Here is a 20261-nt window from a genome sequence, read left to right on the forward strand (position 1 = left end):
ATTACAGACTAGAAAAGCAGTCTATAAGACCAGTTGGACTGCTTATATCACGAGGTCTCAGATGATGCCTTACCTCCTGACAACTTCCCCGATGCTTCCTAAGATCCCCATTTCAGGGGTCATCTACTGCCATTGACTGTTCTTCCTTGGAATGTTCTCTGCCTTTGTCTTCAATTTTGTTCCTCTCCAGGTTGTCTAGTCTCTCTTACTACCTCTTGATCTTCTTTTCAGTTTCTCATGTATTCTAGTTCTTTCTCCATCATTCTTTGGACCCTATATTTCTTCTTATGGTATCACACTTTGGAATTAATCTCATCTCTCCCCTTTCTTTGATAACTACCTTATATATTGGCAACTGTAAGACATATCCCTCCATTCTACACGACTCCCAAACTCCATGCCATAATAATGTCTCTGATAGGCACAGACAACTCCCACATGCCTTCACCCACTCTAACATGCTCCTTTTCCTGCCTTCCCTTGTCAGTGAATCCCCTTAGCCATAAGCCTGGAAGGACACTGCATCCCTTCAATAACTATTCACAATTACTCCTAAAAATGGTTTGAATCTCTTCCTTCTACTGTATGCTCCCTGACACCAATATTTGCATTTTTAACACGAGTTACTTAAAAGCACCATTAATTCCTGGATCTGTGCTTGTGCCTTCCAAACTATTCTGTAGACTTTCCTAATACAAAAATCAGTTAACATCCCTTCCCTATTGGAAATCTATCAGTGGCTCTCCTGTAACTTTAAAGGTCTCTTCTGAACTCAAGACACATCAAGCATCAAATTTCCCACTAGATGTGCTCGCTCTGGCTTCCCAAGTTGTGAATCTAGACTCACACTCAACAGAATTGCCAGTGCTTTGAGTCTGAACCAAAACCTAGCCTTCTATATTTCTTTCCTGTGGCCAAATCGGAAGTCTGAGAGCAATGGAGACCTGAGCCCTCTCGCCAACATTGAGTTAATCTCCAGAGCTTTTGAAATTCTTCCTATTTAGTCAAATTCTTAAATTTATCAGCATTTCCACTAACTCAGAAATATCTATAGTTTCTTATCCAAAATGTCTTAAACTAGTCTCTTTCCATCTTGTCTCCTGTTCAAAGCCTCCCCTGATTCCAAAAGCAGCAGGATGCTTCTAAAATGTTCATGGAGCTGTGCTTAAAAACTCAGTGTTTGCTCTCAGCAAACCTAAAAAGCTTGGATGGAACTCTGATCCTCATAACATCAGGCAAAATATCATAAGAGACACTCGAACAGTAAAATGAGACAGTGTAAGACCGTGAGGAGGGAAAGTAGTCAATCACACAGGACAGAGTCAGAAGTCGTACTTCAGTAAGGCTCGGGTGAGCAGAAGTATCTAGAATCAGTACAGAACACAGGGTGCTTCCTCACCAACATCCCCATCTGCACCACAGTACATCTTACTGCCCTGCATATTGCCCCAGGTTTTGGCACATTTAGATTTTAAATACACGTTCAATGAATAGAGAGATGGATGAAGCGTCCACTTGAATGGTGAGAAGCCCAACTTTATGCAAATTGCATGATTATAATTTTAGGTGGTACATGTTGGCATTGATTTGTAGGACTGCTAAAATGTCAAGGCACATAAAAGCAGATGGGGTCAGAGCCTGGGTTATTTCTGTTGCATGTTCGGTAACCAAGTTGGCCTCCTACCTTGGGAGCCTTGAGTGGGCTACAGAACGGATGAGAGATGCTGTGGCACCTTTCAGCTTAATCATACACGTAGCAGCAGTGGGAAGACTGGGAACTAAGTTCCCAGGCTCTGCATGTTTTCATAGGCGAGCTATTTGTGTGTAAATCCAAGTGAACGTAAAATACCCAGATTCATAAAGAAAACAACCTTAAGTTGTAATAGCAAATCTCTGTTAAGCAGAAAAAACATAAAAGGTCCTCTTAAATATGTGGCCCTGTGTTATAAATGGCAGCATTTGATTCTGGAAAATAAATTGTTGAGACTTATAAGCTAATATTTGTAAATTGAGAGTACTCTTTTAATTGGCAGCAAAATCTAACCTAAAACAAGAGATTCACCACTTTCATTTAGCCTGCCTGCTGGGCCTATTAACTTGCTTCACTACATAAGTGAGCTGTGCTGGATGACAGGATACAGGAGAATGTTGGGTCTGGCATGACATTGTATGCATGTTGTTTTTCTAAAGCTAACAGTACTTTGACTTTCAAGACTTGAGCGATCCTAAGAGTTTGGAGTACTAATTTCTAACATTCACTCGTTTCTGTTTGGGGGGGGGTTTATAAAACCTCCATTGTGTGTGGGATTCACCATTCTTGGCAAAAACGAAGTCAACAGAAACAGAGCTATGACCTCAGCATTTAGAGAGTCTCTGAGAACAATTCCAAGCTTCCGAACAATTCAGACCTAATTTAAAGTAGGAGTCCAGGCCACTACATTATTATATTTCTTACCTGTGTCTACTGACCGTGAGGGAAAGTTTATAGGTAAACACCAGCTACAGCAAGCTACAATCTAGACATTGTGGGCATTGGAATAAATTGTTGTAACTTCTAATTTTCCAAATACTTCCTTATCCTCATCTTATAACATCTATAATTTTCTCAAACTTTATACATTTTTATACCTAAGTTCCAAGTGGCACATGCCTTCTGGGAGCAAGGATTGAACTCTTTCTAGGGTGCGCATTACCTTGCACTTGGCAGTGGCGGTGTCTCTGTGCATATTGTCTCTGACATTCACCCTCACATGGTAGAGATTCTCTTTTGAGGCCCAGTGGGACTGGGTCTCACTATATAGGTCAGGTTGGCCTTTAACTCTTGGCAACGCTGTCTTGTGCTCCCGCATGCCTCCCCATATAATTTTCCAGAGAAGCATCCTGTTCTTCCCATCATGCATTTGAGCAAACTTGGGATCATTTTGGACAAAGCTCCCTAGCTGGGACAAGGCCTGATTAGAGTTGAACCCCGAAACACCAAAGGTTGGATTTTCCTGAATAGTAGGGGCAAATAATTGACCCACCCCCATCGCCTTCTCAAGGACAGGCCTATTGCTTTCAGAGCACAGAGGAGAACACAGTTTCTCTCCAAATCCCTCTGTGGTCATTTGATCATGTTTCTGGAAAAAGTAGAGAGACCATCTAATATCGGAAGAGTCAACTCTGCAGCCATATTTAAAAAAAAAAAAAAACAGTGTGATTTTGCTCTGGGATTTATTCTTTAAAAAAAAAACCAAATAGTTGGAATTGGGTACGCTTATAAACAGCTATATCAAAGTCAGATAGTCAATGTTCACCCACCTTTCTGAAGCATCCGGTACATTTATTGAAATTATTATATATGAGAAAGAGAAAGGCTTATGTCTCAGAACAATAAAGCAGAAGATAGAGGGGGAGATTGTTAATGATTTTATTGGTTTTAAAGGCCCATTAAAATTAGAGAAACATCCAGGCACCCACCAGGTGAAGGGTTTTATTGTTATAGCATTGTAGGGTTTACTAGTTCATACCTTTCAACCACAGCGAGTTATTAGCAGTGAAGGATGACCCTCCAAAGAGGAGTTTTATTTTAGTGCTAGCGTGTTAATAACAAGACAACTTAGGTTTTTTAAAAAAAAGACATTAGTAGCAGGCGCTAGTTGAGTTAATCAGTTAAAGACAAACTGTGCCCTTGGGAAGCTAAATAAAAAAAGCAACAGTAAAGCTTACAGAACTTAGCTCGTACAATTTGCCTTGAAGGCGGAAGATTGGTTCCCTGAAATAGCAAAGAATTATATGCTTTAGTTCAAAAAAAAAGAGAAAGGTTTTAAAATAAAAGTCTGTTATTACATCTTCTCCTTTCAAAACAATGGGAAAAAGAATCGTCTGGAGCAAAGGTTTCAATTTGTTCAATAATTGTACCTCTGCGTTAAAAAAAAAAAAGCTTTAAAAAAGATCATCATTGTTTTGACTAGAAAAGAAATAACAATGCAAATATTCATTATCACATAAAACACAGAGGAGACAGCAAACTGTAGGAGTTAATGCAATCTCTGCAGAGCGCTGTTAGTCAGAGACAGCTGGTCAGCCCCACAGCTCAAAAAACCCAAGTGAGCACGTCACCTTAGCAACTGACGTCATCATCGTTAGCCAATAGAAAGTTGGCACGGCAGAGATCAAACCCAACACTGCCTTCTTTCTGAGCTGTCCCTTCACTGTTACCAAGCTGTGCAAACGTGTGAACTAGCCAGCAGCACCCGGAACTCATGCAAGGTCTCACCGTATTTTTAACCTTCAACCGCCTTGGGGGTGGGGGTGGAGGGGTGGGGGTTCAAGGTTAAATTAAGTTCGGTGGTAAGGAAAGCAAGCAAAAGAGGACACAAAGGGTCTACTGCGAAGTGCACAGCAAGTAGCGGGAGTTTACGTAAGGTGAGGCGGTAGGGTTAACTGCAAAAGTAGCCAAAACGAAGTGCAAAAAGTCGCTCCAAAAACTTGAAGAGCGAAAACAAAGCCAAAAGCTGCACCTTAAGCAAAACCTACATATGATTAATTTGCATTAAAAAAAAGCTGTCAGTCAAGCAGTTTAGTTCTAATGCTTTGGGGCAAGCATGCACCGGGTTGCTTACACGGTTCCTACCTGATTTCCAATTGTGCTTTTCTTGTGAACCTGACTGCTTCTCTGCTGAGCACTGAGAAAAGCAAAGGAAAGCGGCACTGAAGAAACTCAGACTTTTTTTCTTCTGAACAAGTAACTAAAATACATTACACATTTAAAAAAAAAAAAAACAACCCTCAAGGCAGAAGTAACAGCATCGAGTCCAGTCATGTAATTCTGGAAGATAAAACAACTCAGCGGGGTCTCTCGCAGCAACTAGAAACAAAAGTTATAATTACTCCACGTGAGGGAAGACCTACATTAATAACAGGGGGTGGTTGATGCGGTGGTGGGTAGGGGGATTTCCCACAGTAAGCACAATACGGAGACCGAGCCTCAAATGAATGCTAACGGGGTGTCTGTGATTTTCCATGCACTAGTGATTTTCATTCACATGGCCTGTCATGCGTATTATTGTCTTGTTCAGTACCCTCTAATTCCTTCAGCACTGTTCTATTCAAGGCCAAAGCCAACGTCCTTGTCGTAGGTTTCAAGGCCCTACTCCACTGAGGCCCACTTTCTGCCACTCTGACAGAGATCCTCCTCCCTCCAACTCACTCGCTGGTGAGGTCCAGTCACCAAAGCGTTGGCCTGAGACACTCAGCACAAGAGGCTAGCTCACTGCCCTAAAGATATTTCCCCTATACTTCTGCAAGGTCCCCAATGTCTCTTCAAGTGTTAGCCCAAATTTATCTTTACAGCGAGGTCTTAGTTGGTCACTATATAAAAATGGGTCCGGGCTTCCCTCCAGGGACACCCCCTGTACCCTCACTATCTTTCTCACTATGATATTTCATCTTCCAACCTGCTGGAGTTTGTTTTGTGTCTGCTTATCCACCCACACCCTTCCACATCAAGCTGGAAGACACAAGACTCCGTGTCTGTTTCACTTACTGCTCCTTCCCCAGGCCAGGGCTTACAGAGGACCTGTAACAAACATGGCAGCAGGTTGTCTAGTGAATGGTAAGTTTCTCCAAACTGGTCTTATACTTCCCCACTTCACAGTGAGCGCAAAGGGGAGGGTTAAAGTCGGTTGTCACTCCTAACAGCTTAGCCCCAGAGCCTACTCAGCTAAGTGTGACGATATGCTAGCTCTCAGAAGAACGAAGGAGTTTGGCTCGGTGGGTCCATAGATCTATCCTAAGAAGGCATGGCTCCTCTCAGGTGTTCTGGCAGAACTAGCAATTGCCTACCCTCTGTCAGTTCATCTAAAGTTTATATGTTCAGACAACAGCGAAATGAGCTGAAATAAAGAAGAGATAGATTAAAGCCCCAAGCTGTCTGCTTAAAGGGACTGGATGTTATGGTTCAGTAGCAAGATAGAAATCAAAAACCCACTTACAGCAGTTGTTCAAACCAGCAGATCTTCGCAATCTTCCCTGATATATTTAAGCTGCTTGCCTCTGCTCAAACTCATAAAAAACTACACGCTGCACTCGGCCGAGGCTGGGCAGGGTGGGCGGTGAAAGGTAACACTAGATTTCTGGTTGCTGGAGATAACTCATGTGTGCTTCTACCTTTCATTACTAATGTACTAACTTTAGTCTCTTTCTTGCCTTTGGCTTAGTTTTATCATTCTTTGCTAAATGACCAATTCCCCTCATTTCTTTTCAGCCATTCCTTTACAGAATCTCAGCGCAAAGTTCTCATTGTTTTGTAAGCACCTATGGAAAAGGCAGCTTGTGCCCGTGTCCAGAACCACACGTGCCCACACTGCCCTCTGGCTGCCCACCAAACCTGGCACACTGGATGTCTCAATACTACTATCTTTGAGCTTGAGTCCCTCTCTCCTACACTGTCTCTCTAAAGTCACCTTTGCAGCGGCCTCGTGGGCTCACCCGTCTTCGAGGAATAAACAGGAAAATGCTTACTGCAATGTGTTGTGTGCCTTGGTTGTGGCCAACTTCCAATATGTGCTTGTAATTTTTAAGGGGGTGCGCCTTTAACAAACCTCTAATTAGTGCGATCATTTAGAAGCTACAACAGACCCAGAAGTGAGCATTCTTCAATAAATTCCCAGGGACTTTATGATAAGTATAGATTCCCTTAAAATAACACAGCGAAACGGAAGGAAAAGCAGAATTTAGGACAGAATCTAACCTTAGACCCACATTGGATGCCACTTTCTCAGTGGCAAAGTGTGAAGGTTTCAGGGGTGTGGGTGACTCGGAGAGAGAAGAATGATGGACTGAATTAGTTGTTTCTTGGGCTCAAGGTTTTGACTGTCTGGGTAGTTAGTTTTGGTTTCTGATTGGGGTTATCTGCAGTGTCAGATACTGAATCTATGACTTCCTGTGTGGCGGGCAAGGATGCTTCCACTGATAGACACGCACAGCCTTCTTAGGCTCCTTGTAGATCCAAATGCCACAGCATTTCTCTCAGAACTTACTAGCAATGTCAGACAAAGGGTGTTTGTGCCAACAGGGTTCCTGTAGGGAACAAGGCTTGCTTACTATCTACCACTTACACAGTCACAGAGGAAAAACAGATTTATTCATGAGTCAATCTAAAGTACTAGGATTAGAGTAAATACTAATTACCATTACTAATGAATACCTTTTTTTCAGCAACTGTCCCCATACATTCAAATATAGGGCTGGTAATTACGTACTTGGGTTCACACAGTTGTTCCATAAGTAATAAAAAAGTAGAATATTTAATTAAAATACACCCATTATCGTAATTCTTGGTAACTGAGTTGCTGAATTATTTAAGAATGTGTTCATAATAGAACATGCGAAGAATTTAAGTTAATTTGAGTCTTTATATATATTCTTGGATACGGACACACAACTTGGTTATCTCAGCTATCATAGGAAATATGCTAACACACGGTGTTTTAATTTTAACATAAATGGAAACAATTTAGTGCAGCAACATTGAAAAAGAAGTAGAAATGGATAAGGTATAGTCCTTTTAACCAAAAGTATGAGATCAAGTAAAAGAGTGTGTGTGTGTGTGTGTGTGTGTGTAATTATTTATATATATATATGTATGTATGTATGTATGTATACATATAATACAAACACAACAAAAAAGGGTAAGCTTTATTAAAACAAGAGACTATATTAGGAGAAAAAGAGTCCTGTTTCAGATTTGTGACAAAATTGCCTCCACTCCTATTATGTGTGTGAATGTTTCTTTCATTGTGAAAAGTTTTTTGCTAGATACTGTAGCATAAGACTGTATTCAGTGTATTACACTTACACTTGAGACATACTGACTTTGAAAGTAAATAATAAGACATTGACATTTTTATAAAAATCAAGAGCCCATTAGAAGCTATCCAAACCAAAGAAGCCATAACATCACTTCTTCCTTGATGTCCTCCTCCATGAACAACACAGAGACAGAAATATCAGAAGAGTATACCAAGGATGCGTGTGACCATTCGTCAACTGAGTCTATACACGGGGATGGCTTGCAACATTCAGGGACCGGGAGTACTATTTCAGTCTGCTGTCCTGAGACTTACAATAGAAAATTTAAAATGTGAATTTTAACACAAGAACACATTCACTGTATTCTACAAGGAGGGTGCTAAGCAAAGCCAGTGTGTGGAGAGGGGAGGATTCAGGGAAGCTGCAGGGAAAACTTTGATGCTGAACTCATGGATTCAGTTTGTAAATAACCTTAAAATCCTTCTAGACCAATAAGTTTACATTGAGGCCAGTTACAGAGAATTTGGCCATCAAAGAAGAGCAGATAACATTTAGGGCTTCTAAGCCAGAAAGTAGTATGGCCAAAGAGTTGCTCCCTAAAAATTGCTTCCCTAAAATGCACAGTATTGATTCCAAAGCCAGAAAGAGAGGAGGCGGTCAGCCTAGACCAGCTCCTTCAGATGTTGGAGTTCTCCTCAGCAGTCACAATCAAATCAAGCTGTCTTTATGGATTCTCTCTCCTTGCAATGAGCCCTAAAGCCTTCAGTTTGTGCCTGTACTGTATAACCAGACTGGTGTCACAGGCGGGTCTTTATGGTGTGCTGTACACAGTTTATTTCTTCTACCATTGATAATACCAAACACAAAGTTGAAGGCAGTTTCTTAAGAAATACATTGTTGTTGGTTTGTTTGTTTGGGGTAAGGGATGTGACTGCCCCTGGGCCCCTGTGCATGTGTGGTGGTCAAAGGACAACCTGCAGGAGTTACTTCTCCCTTTTCATCATGCGGTCCTGGGGATTGAACTCAGGTCGGGCTTGGCAGTTACTGAGTCATCTCACCAGCTTCTTAAGAAACATTTTTGGGATTTTATTTTTATGCCATGCTTACGTACAATCAAGCTATCCGTGTTTAGCTGCAAAAGAAATTTAAAGACTGAAGAAACATAGGATATGCCTATCCTCTGTAGTAAAGCAATATTTATGTGGGGACTACAAAGTGCTCAAAGTTGCTGGAATATAAAGTTGAGGAGTAGACTAGAGAGGGCTGATGACCATGAACCAAGCTGAAGTTATAAGAGGAAGACAGGGATAGAAGACTTTGGAAGTCAGGCTAATTAATTCAGAATCTATCCTGAAAGCAATGGAAAATCCCCCAAAGAGTGAAAAAGACTAGGACAGGAGGCAAGGAAACTTGTGTAGCAACATAACTGGGAGAAGAAAAGCTTTAGCAAAGCAGTGATGGCTGAAGAAAGTAGTTAAACTCAGAAACACAACATGGAAATCAAGCCAAATCACGTTGACAAGGACAGAGAGAGGGGAGAGGGAGGTAGAGAATAAGAACAGAATGACATCTCACTTGCAGTTTAAGCAACTGAGGGAGCATCCACAGAGAGAGAAGACAAGAGAAGAACTGGAGGTTATGACATGGAAATGCCTTCGGGGGATGCTGGGTTGAGTCTTCTCTTGGACATGTAAACAAAATGTGTGGGAGGAGCCCGGACATCATGAGTAGTTCAGGAAAAAGATCCCAGAATGAAGGTCTGGATTCAGAGTCTTCCAACAGAGTTAGTAAGAGAGTATCCAGGAAGTTTGGTCAGACATAATGCGATGACTAATGAAGGAAGAAGGCTAGGGAAAAAAAGACAGCGAAAGAAGGGCAACCCTTAAAGATGACTGAAGAAGAAAGACTAGAGTAGAAAGAGGAGAACCAGAACAGAGTGTGTGGAAGAACATAGGCCACTGAAGCAAAGGGCCCAACTTCATCAATAAGGAGTACTCAAGGGTGTCAAATGACAGACGCTGGGTTGTCCATTGTTAAACTATTTGTCCTAAACAAAAGCATTCATAATACAGTGCTGCAGCAGAGACCAGACTGGGGGAGGGGAGTTAAAAAGTGAAAGGTCAAAGGGGGAGAAGAGCAGGAGGTATGTAGACTCTGGAGACTTCGTCAGAAGCATGGGCTCTGGGATTATGTCAGTGCATCCCTCCAGCCCCAGACCATTTCTTTTTGACCAAAGAGACATGGAAACAGAAGTGTCAGCAACCCGTAGATGGATATAGGCTCAGAGGCGGCAGAGAACCTTTCTCTGTAGTCTAGGGGCAGACCTTGGGCTCATCCTGGGGTAATGGAAAGACCAAATTTCCCTTCCTCTCCTATAGCCACCACTATAGGACACCACCAAGCCATCAGCAAAATAGGACTCATGGATGAAGGACACCATAGCCACAGCCGAATCCAGTGTACTGAAAATCTGGACTATGCATTATAATAGCTGGTGGGCAAGTGTGGCCATTGAATGGAAACTTTGCTTCTGTTCCATTAGCTATTTCAGTAGAGTGTTTCAACTTCTTGGTAACCATGTGTAGCTAGTGGATACGACATTTATCAGCACACTATAAGCGTGTCTGTCATTTCTAAGCTTGTTGGGCACACTGCTGTGGGGTGAAGAAGCAGCTCTGTCAGAATGTTCTTTCAGGTTACTACTAAAAGACAAGACCATTCCTCAGAGGCCCAGGAGTGACACTTACTATTTATGGCTCTGGTTCCATCTAACCAGATTGAATCAAAAAGCAGTGAAGGGCTTCTAAAGGACCTTCAGGGAGTTTCTGGGTAAATATTATATTGAAAATCTTATGGGACTGCATTAGAAGAGGAGAGACTGGAAAGAAGGACCACTTACCCCTAAGATTCATGTGAAGAATGAAGAGAGTTCTTAAAAATGACAGTTGTTGTTTGATGCTGAGACTCCAACTGACCCATCTACAATACACTGAAGACTCAGGAAATCGCAAAAATGCAGCAACAACAACAAGGGGTATACAATCGTGTGTGTGTGTGTGTGTGTGTGTGTGTGTGTGTGTGTGTATAACAAAGAGAGAGAAGAGAGGGGGAAAGGAGGGAGGGAAAGGAGGGAAGGAGGGAGGGAGGGAGGAGGGGAGGAGAGAGAGAGAGAGAGAGAGAGAGAGAGAGAGAGAGAGAGAGAGAGAGAGAAGCCAAGGGACCAGGACACCTGCTGCCAGGTAGACATAACAGGAAAGCTGTACCCACCAAATCTCACAGTATGGCTACCTGAATATGACCTGCATGATGATGACATCACCAGCTGATGTGCTAATAACCCAAATGGCAGCAAACTCACAGGGCCCCAACCTTTAACGGTTGCTGACAGAAGGGAAGTTGTTTTCCCCAGGAATAATCTCTGCAATGGGTGACACAATCCACACTGGCCAGTCCTAGATGCATGCACATGTGAGTACCATTGAACGTACTCTGTAAGAGTGTGGGCATGCATATACAACAGTTGAAGACAGTGCGAGGTTGAGAGGAGCTGGGGAGCATGGGACGAGTTGGGGAGGAGAGAAGGATGAGTAGAAATGATATACAGTGCTCATCCAGAATTCTCAATAACGTAAAAAATTTAAAACCGGTTTCAGACTAAAAACCCACTTATCTTTAAAATGACGCTTGGAACATTGGACTTTATAACTCTCTTGAATGGGTGATGCTCTTTTATCTTAAAAAATTATTTGTTTTGGGGGGTTATAATATAATTACATCATTCCCCCTCCCTTTCCTCCTTCCAAACCATCCATATACCCCTCTTTGCTCTCTTGCAAATTCATGACCTCTTTAATTAATTGTTGTCACATACATATATGTATGTATGTATGTATGTATGTATATATATATATATATGTTTCTCAATACAAAAATACAACCTGCTCAGTGCATAATGTTATTTGTGTGTATGTTTTCAGGGCTGATCTTTCGGCAGTGTGCTCTCTCTTAGGGAAGACTCTTTCTCCCACTCTCTGCACCCTTTACGCTGAAGTAAAGGAGACCCTTTCAGTGTCTTCTCAATTTGCCCAAACGTAAGAGTTCTACCTGATAACCATCCCAGTCAGGGACCAAACATTCAAACATTTTATCCCTAAACTTGGATATGAGTCAAAAGCAAAACAAAACAAAAACAAAAACAAAACACCCTGAAAAAAACAAAACAACAACAAAAGAAACAAAAACCTCTCTCTTATACCCTGTTAGTCAAGCTTTGGCTGCACAGGAGAGGGGACACTCTTGTGTGAAGAGTAGAAACAAGGAATGCCATTGCTCTACAAGTTAGTTTTGCTGTAGGGAAACATGAAAGAAGAATGACTGTAGCAGGGAAAGGCTCTGTCCTGCTGGCTCCGGCGTTTAGGGGAAGGTTTAAACTCCTGCCTTTGATAAATGGCCACAGAGGCATTCCTTGGATCAGGAAAGGGACACAGTGAGGGTCCCAGCCCCCAGCATTTTCATGGTGCTCACATAACAAGATCTGAAGTAAGCTCACTGTATCGTTTCAAGTGTGAGAAAACAGGTGTTCAGGTCTCCTCAGCAGACGGGAAGCTAAACTGACCTTGGGGTCTGCTGCTTACCATGGGGGGATGTGTCTTTAATGGTCCATGGCTGGGGCTTTGCTTCTCTTGAACCACGAACTGCATAAATCTCAGGGACTTGAGAGGCAATTTGTGTCCAAGAATGGACGCAAGAAGGGCACAAGAATTTGAACTTTCACTTCCCAAGACATTCGGTGAAGGCATTTGCCCTTCTGTTCAAACAGTGTGACTGCTGGGAATGCTGGGAACTGACAGACAACTGGCCCAGGTCTTATTTTCTCAAATAGCAAAGACGAGGTAGGTTACCTCAGAAAATATAATTTAGAAGATTTGTTTTCCCCAACGAGGAAGAAGGACACATTAAAATCTCTTAAGTCATGAGGGAAGTTGATATTTTCATCTGAAATGCTGAACTTTTAGGTTCAGAAATTATATTGTTATAGTTGAAATACCAAGTTTTAGAAGTCAGGAAATTCCAAGGCCAGCCTTCAGCAGAGCTCACTGGGGCTTCTTGCACATGGTACATACTTTATGACCCACAGTTAACAAACAACTGTGAGGGTGGAAAAAGAAGCCTTTCAGTGGAGAATAGATTCTGTGGCAGCAAGAACCCTGAGATGTTCTGAACACTGCCCTAAAAGTAAAGATTCTGTTAGTCTAATTTTAGCATTTGCTTTTCCTTAAAAAACAACAACAACAAACCTTTACATCAAAAAGTCAGATCCGTTGCAAACGTCACACGTGCCTACATATGTCACCATCCCACAAACCTGAGAGCTGGTGCTCTCGCGACAGCTCCCTGAAACTCTTAGGGACCGGGAGCCTATTTTCTTCAGTCCTAGACCTTTCTTTTCTATCTTTGGAACTAAGAAATACTTACATAATTCTCTTCAAATATGGCTTGATTTTTCCTCCTTGATGGAAACAGCATTCCTGCCAACTTTAAAATTTATAGCTACGACCATATTTTTTTAATTTTTAAAAGCACAGAAAATACCACAATCCTTCAAAGTGATTTTGAAATGAACATTTCCCCATCTTCATTATTACCTCACATCACACTGAAATGTACCCCACATACAAATGGAAAGAACATTTACCTTTGATTCTTAGGGAAAAACATTATCTTTGATGGGATTACTAGAAAAAATGAGGGATAGGATCAACAGAGCTAAATCTCATCAAGTATGCTGTATGCGTATAATGAAATAGCATGCTGAGAGACATTCCTATGTAGTTAATACATATCAATGAAAATTAAGTATTGTCTTTGGAATAATGAGATTAGCACCTAAAAGTATTCCAGAGGCAATCATATGTAAGTTATTGTAACTTTAATACAAAGTAAAACAACAGAGCTGGGGAGATAGTTCAGTGGGTAACAGTATTTGCCATGCAAGCATGGGGACTTCAGTTCAAATCCTCAGCCCCAACTCACACAACTACTCATGGCTGGAGGTGCCAGTAACCCTAGCATTGGGAGCCTACAATAGATGAATCCCTGGAACTCACTGGCCCGCCAGCCTAGCATGGAATGGTAAGCTTCCAGTTCAGACACCATGTCTTAACAAAAGAGTAAGTGGCAGAATGATAGAAGACAGCCGACTCCATCCTCTGGCCTTGCATATGTGTGCATGGGAACATGACCCCACATGCCTACCATACACTATATATACCACAAATATACATACAGACTTGTACTATATAGTACACACACACACACACACACACACACACACCACACCACAAGCATACATTATTTTAAAGAAAAAGAACTGTGACTGCTGTGATCAAGTTATTTTGTTTTTATGCATGAGAAGGTAAATGGCGGGAGAGGAGAACGGGGCAGACAGAGAAGTAGAGGGAGGAGACAGAGAGAGGGATAGAGTGGGGAGAAGGGAGGGAAGGAGAGAGAGAAACTTCAACAGACTACTCCATAGTTTTCTAACACATTTCCATCTAATTTCTAATTTCATTGATTATCTTCTGACAATTCTCAGATGAACATAAGACAGAGATTATTCTTGTTCTGTTTGTTAAATCAGTAAGGGAGGGGGGAATCCGACCTAGCAGCTGGTTTCCTAGACCAGTTCTTTAAAAGAAAGTTTGGAGGGAGAACCACGCAGCATTCCAATCTTCTGGGAAAGTTTTAATAGCACTTCTTCTTTTCCCCCAACAAAATACAGCCCAACCCTCTGGCAATCAGAACCCATCCCCAGGATCACAGAGACACTGCGACAACGCTGTGTCTAAAAGTTCTAGACCTGAACATTTTCTTTGAAAAACCTAAAAAAAATCAATATAATAATGTATCCATACCTGCAGCCTCTGAGGCAAAAGTACACTGAAATTTATTGGAAAAAGAAATAATTCTAGCCTATCAAAAGAAAGAAAGCGAAGGACAGAGAGTGACTGGTAGATAGACAGAGGGGTAGGTAGGTAGGTAAGTGGAAAAGTTGGTAAGTAGGTGGGCAGGTGGGTAAATAGGTAGATTGTTAGGTAGCACGATGGGTAGATAGGTAGGTGGGTAGGTAGGTAGGTGGGCAGGTAGCTAGATGGGTAGGTAGGTAGGTGGGTAGGTAGGTAGGTGGGTAGGTAGGTAGGTGGGTAGGTAGGTAGGTAGGTAGGTGGGTAGGTAGGTGGGTAGGTGGGTAGGTAGGTAGGTAGGTGGGTAGGTAGGTAGGTGGGTAGGTAGGTAGGTAGGTAGGTAGGTAGGTAGGTAGGTATGGGTAGGTAGATAGATGGGTAGGTAGGTAGGTGGGTAGGTAGGTAGGTAGGTAGGGTGGGTAGGTAGGTGGGTAGGTAGGTAGGTAGGTGGGTAGGTAGGTAGGTGGGCAGGCAGGTAGACGGGCAGGCAGGTCACTATTGATCTGGGAAAGAGGAGTAATATAGCAGGGTAGGGTTGCACACACCTGTAAACTCAGCAGTGGGGAAGCAGAGGAAGGAAGAGCAAGAGTTCAAGGCCATCTTTGGCTGCATAAAGAGTTTGAGGCAAGCATGGACTACATGAGACTATATCTCAAAGGACAAAAACTCGCAATGTTCGGTAAAGTTTAAATTGTAGCAATGATTCTGCTTTTGACACAGAGCACCTCGCTTACTTACACAGCTGTCACATGTCTGTAAGACACTAATTGGTGTTTCCCCATCACAAAAACCAACACTGAAGGCAGCCTTCCTGTTCTTTCTAATGATGTAAAGATACCATCCATCTTTTAAACTCCTCAGAGAAGCCAGCGAGACAATTGAACAGCTTGTCATTTTAAGGTCTTATGTACATACATGTCACTTATTAGACAAACCCTCTGAAAGACAGATGATCATTTCTGTCTTTATGTCTCCTCTGTAGGAACTAGAGCAGAGCTGCCTGGAGTTGACTGACTGAAGGGAGAACTGTGAGAAATTCTCAGATCTTCTAGACCAACGAGGGAGAGATACACGCTGAAGGCTGAGTGATTTTACAGAATACTGAGCAGGACATGAGGAGGCCATGGGACCAAAAGGGAGAGCACAGGTCTACAGGGAAGGCTCATGTGGCAGACACCCATACAGAGTAGGGGTGGTCAGTGTAGCTGAAAGGACACTGGGTAAGGGGACATGTTTATTGTAGAGCTCTGAGATGTTCACTCACAGCACACTGATAGGAATGGCCAGGAAACATTAAACAGTGAGAAACACTGGGTGAAGAATGATTGACACCATTACTTCAGCCATGAAAGCTACAGCTTAAATTAGAATGAGGTGCTTTCCTTTGGGTAATTGAGGTAGATGGACTCAGAATTACCCTAACCCAGACTATCCCGTCAAAAAGAAGTATTGCTGTAGTAGAAATTAAAGTGTTTTTTTTTTAAAGGCAGTAGGAATACATACGACGATCAGTTATCTCACGTACTTTGCAAAGCCGATGAAGTCCTCATGGTTGGTGTTAATGTAAGAGACTTGAATGTCAATCAGTAGCAGGACCTAGAAGACAGAGAGAACCACTGTTGTGATGACCCATCTTCCAAATTCTCATAGGTAAAATTCAATCATTGCTCATGTCATTTACCAGTATTTGGTGTTTTAAAAGGGATCTTTTGACTGAGATAACACATAGGTTTTTTCCTTTTGGAGTCTTTTACACTCTACATATGTAAGTTAAAAATCTACATGGTGGATAAATCTGAGTCTCATGTGAAGAGAATAGCATTGTAGTTCACAGGTAGTTACTGCTTGCTGTCATAGCACAAAACCTAGAATTACTCTGTTCTTTGAAAGCAGAGGTTTTTGTTCTAAGAAAGGCAAGCATATATAAATAATACTATTCCTTGGTTTTCTGAGCCTTTTCTATCCCTTTCTCTTTTAAAACTACATTGATTCATTCACTTACTCACTTTGCATCCTGATTACAACCCCCCCTTCCTCCTCTCCTCTCAATCCACCCTTACAAATCCCTCCCTCCATTACTCCCTCTCCTTCGCCTCAGAGAAGAGGAAGCCCCACCTTGGGTACCACCCACCCTGGGACATCTAGTCCAAGCAGGACTAAGCATATTCTCTTCCAATGAAGCCAGACAAGGTAGCCCAGGTAGGGGGAAGGGGATCCAATGGCAAGGAATAGAAATCTAGTCAGCCACTGCTCCAATTGTTAGAGGAAACACATGAAGACCAAGCTGCACATCTGCTACAGATGTGTACCCCACCCCCTGCATGCTCTTTGGTTGGTGGTTCAGTGTCATGGAGCCCCCATATGCCGAGGTTAGTTGACTCTGTTTGTCTTCTTGTGTCCTTGATCCCTCTGGCTTGATCGATTTTATCTTTTAAGCTCCTATCTTTTAAGCAATAAGAATACTTCATTTATCAACTCCAAAAAGGAATACACAAAGAAATGCAGAACCCACAGCTTCTCGGCTTTTGGCTGAGATCAAGTGAAGCAATGCGGAACCTGCTTCAGAGGAATGACGTTCATTATCTGACTGAAACTTCAGCAAAAGCAGTTAACCCGTGATTGCCAGAGAGAGACTTTATTCCTTCTGGACATTTTCAAATGAACTTCTCATTAGGTTTCTTTTTGGTCCTTTAACTGCGCTATATCCTTTTGAGGATGCTGAGACTTGGTGACAAGTAAACAAACAAACAAACAAACAACAACAACAAACAAAACGTAAGAACCCCTGCCTGGTCTATACTTTTATATTTTTTGAGCCCTTTTTTCTTTTACAAGAAAAAGAAGAGGAGGAAGAGGAAGACAACAAAGAGGGGAAAAATCTCTTAAGTAGCCCAAGCTAGCCATAAACTTACTATGTACGCAAGGATGGTCCTCAATTCCTGACCCTCCTGCCTCTGTCTCTGGTGCTGAAGATAAAACCTGAAGTTTGGACCACGCTAGGCAAGCACTGTACCAGTTGATGAGTTTCTGAGAGCCACAGTGAGGGCCTCTCCATGGACTACCTGCACTGTCAGGGTCTTTAAAGAGCACCAGAGTCATCACGGCAGATAAAGGCGCGTGCTTTTCAGAACATTCTAGGATGGGTGTTTCCTTGGTGATGTCTTCCCTCGTTCTGACCTCCCAGGACCAGGCCTCCCTATGCTCCCTATGCCATGATACGATTCTATAACACACGGGCATTATATATCACTGTAACACCTATTATGTGTGCTTGCCACAAATGTAATGAATTGTTTGCGTCACTTTTTTGGTTTGGTGATTTTCACAACAGAAGTGGGTACAGTCTACAGCCATCCTGCCCCAAATGCATCCAATGTCTTCAGAAGCAGGGAGAATATTTCTCTTATTTCTCATCTTATCCCCAGAACCAAGCACATATGAAATAGATGGCCAATAAATGTTTGTGGTTTTAGTTTTTTTTTTAATGATCTATGAAGTTAAAGGAATAGTCTGTTTTAATGTGAGAATTTCTTCCCATTTAATTAGTATATGGCCAGTTATGGTCGTATTAGTACTTAGTCCTCAGCACCCAGCACCATGGGCCCTGAGGCTTTGCTTTTGTGGCTAATCTCAACTAGTCATCTGACCAAATCTTGATGAGAATCACAAAGGGACCTGCCAGAGATGGATTTAAGAGATCACTCTGGGTCTACTTCACTACTCAAAAATTAAGCCAGAGCTCAGGGACTATTATGTCATCAACATTGTATGGTCATGAAAAAAAATTTCCATATCAGACACAAATTATTTTTATCTCTTGAAAACTACTGAGGAATGGTTATTAATTTACCTATGGTGTCACCCCTATTCTCCCACAAATCAAGTTGGATCCTCTGAGACTTATTTGCCAAGATTGTATACCTAAAAAGTATAATGCTTAAGTACAAGTAAATTGTTCCGGCACGAAGAGTGAAATAGCCGCGTGGTTGCCAGCGTAACCCACAGCTACTGTGAGCACCCTGGGCAGAAATGCACATTAACTTGGACTGCAGTTTGGAAAAGTGGAAAAAGAAAAGCTATGGCTGCTCTCGCTCATATTCCTGGAAATGGGGAATGTTATCCTGGGTTCACGCCAGGATAACAGCCAGGTTGCATGTGGGGAATGAAGAAAATGGTACTTTTCTTCTTCTTTTTTTTTTTACTTTCTCAGACTTTCTCTCTGTGGTTTTATCCAGTTACTGAATAATGGTTGAAGAAAAACAAATCTGCTCCTTATAGCAGCAGTAACTCACGAAGACAGCTACTTTGACGTGCAATTAGGCATATGGAAATAGCTAAAAGGATAGCTGGTGCATATAATGTTTTAAAGACCTTTAAGAACAAAACTTACAGATTTATGAGAGCTTGTGTTTAATTTGAAGATGCTTTTTCCATCCTCAATGTTTCCTGGGCAGGGGTGGTTAACACTTTAATTTACAAAATCTTTTTAAAAGAAAGTAAATGGTAGGAATGTCTCAAAGTATTGCAGAGACATGGGAACTTGAGGGAATGGGGCACTCTGATGAGATGTTTCAACAGTACAAAGGTTCAAGTCAACACACAGCCCAGCATGTAAATGGCTATCTATCCAAATTGACGTTACATTTCCAAAACATATTTCTCCTGTTAAATCTAAGCCAGGAATCTAGGACCACAAGCTCCTAGAGATGGTGACTGGATATCAGAATGGGCACTCAGGTTATTCCTTTAAGAGGGAAACTTGAAACTAGACAGAGGGCTCAGTGGTTTAAAGAGCACTTGATGCATAATCATGGCGATGGGTATCTGGATCTCAGTACCCAAAATAAGCTGGGAACCCAACATATGCCTGTGCCCTAGCTGAGAGGGGTATGGGGTGGTTGGTGGAGCTTGTTGCCTTCTAGGCTAGCCAAGAAAGCATTAGTCCAGTGGTTCTCAACCTTCCTAATGCTGTGACCCTTTCATACAGTTCCTCAGGTTGTGGTGACCCAACCATAAGATTAATTTCACTGCTACTTCATAACTGCAATTTTTCTACTGCTATGGATCATAATGTAAACATGCAATATGCAAGACGTGTGATAAGTGACCTGTGTGGAAGAGAGTTGTTCAACCCTAAAGGGGTCACACCCACAGGTTGAGAACCATTATACTAACTTCATATTCAGAGACTTCTGAAGGTCTAAAGAAGAACCTCTAGTCTCTGTGCACAGACTTGTACACACACACACATACACACACACACACACACAAACTCACAAGTGAGCTTATACACTCTCTCATACAAGTAAATATACATATATACTCATACATGTGCTTATACACTCTCCCACACATGAGTAAATAAATAAATACTTAAAAAAAAAAGAGTGAGACACCCACCCCATGTCTAACCTTCCTCTTGGAGAATGGATTAATTAGTACCTCAGAGACACAGATGGAAGGTTTCCCTGCAGTCAGAACTGGGAAACCCTTCTCTACCACACC

General features: G+C 42.0%; 1 protein-coding gene across 4 annotated transcripts in view; it reads right to left on the bottom strand.

Moving 5' to 3' along the window:
• Nucleotides 1–20261, bottom strand: part of Dnm3 (dynamin 3) — a 465110-nt gene that overhangs the window by 259293 nt on the left and 185556 nt on the right. For 2 of the 4 annotated variants that reach the window (XM_032914813.1, XM_032914815.1), the window contains exons 12-14: nucleotides 16282–16352; nucleotides 4616–4667; nucleotides 3725–3754 (exon numbers count right to left, since the gene is read on the bottom strand). In XM_032914813.1, the coding sequence (XP_032770704.1) occupies nucleotides 3725–3754; nucleotides 4616–4667; nucleotides 16282–16352 (153 nt within the window). The remainder of the gene's footprint in view (nucleotides 1–3724; nucleotides 3755–4615; nucleotides 4668–16281; nucleotides 16353–20261) is intronic. The other 2 variants (XM_032914814.1, XM_032914816.1) reach the window with 1 other exon arrangement.

Source organism: Rattus rattus, chromosome 10 (assembly GCF_011064425.1).
Source record: "Rattus rattus isolate New Zealand chromosome 10, Rrattus_CSIRO_v1, whole genome shotgun sequence".
NCBI classification, from domain to species: domain Eukaryota; kingdom Metazoa; phylum Chordata; class Mammalia; order Rodentia; family Muridae; genus Rattus; species Rattus rattus.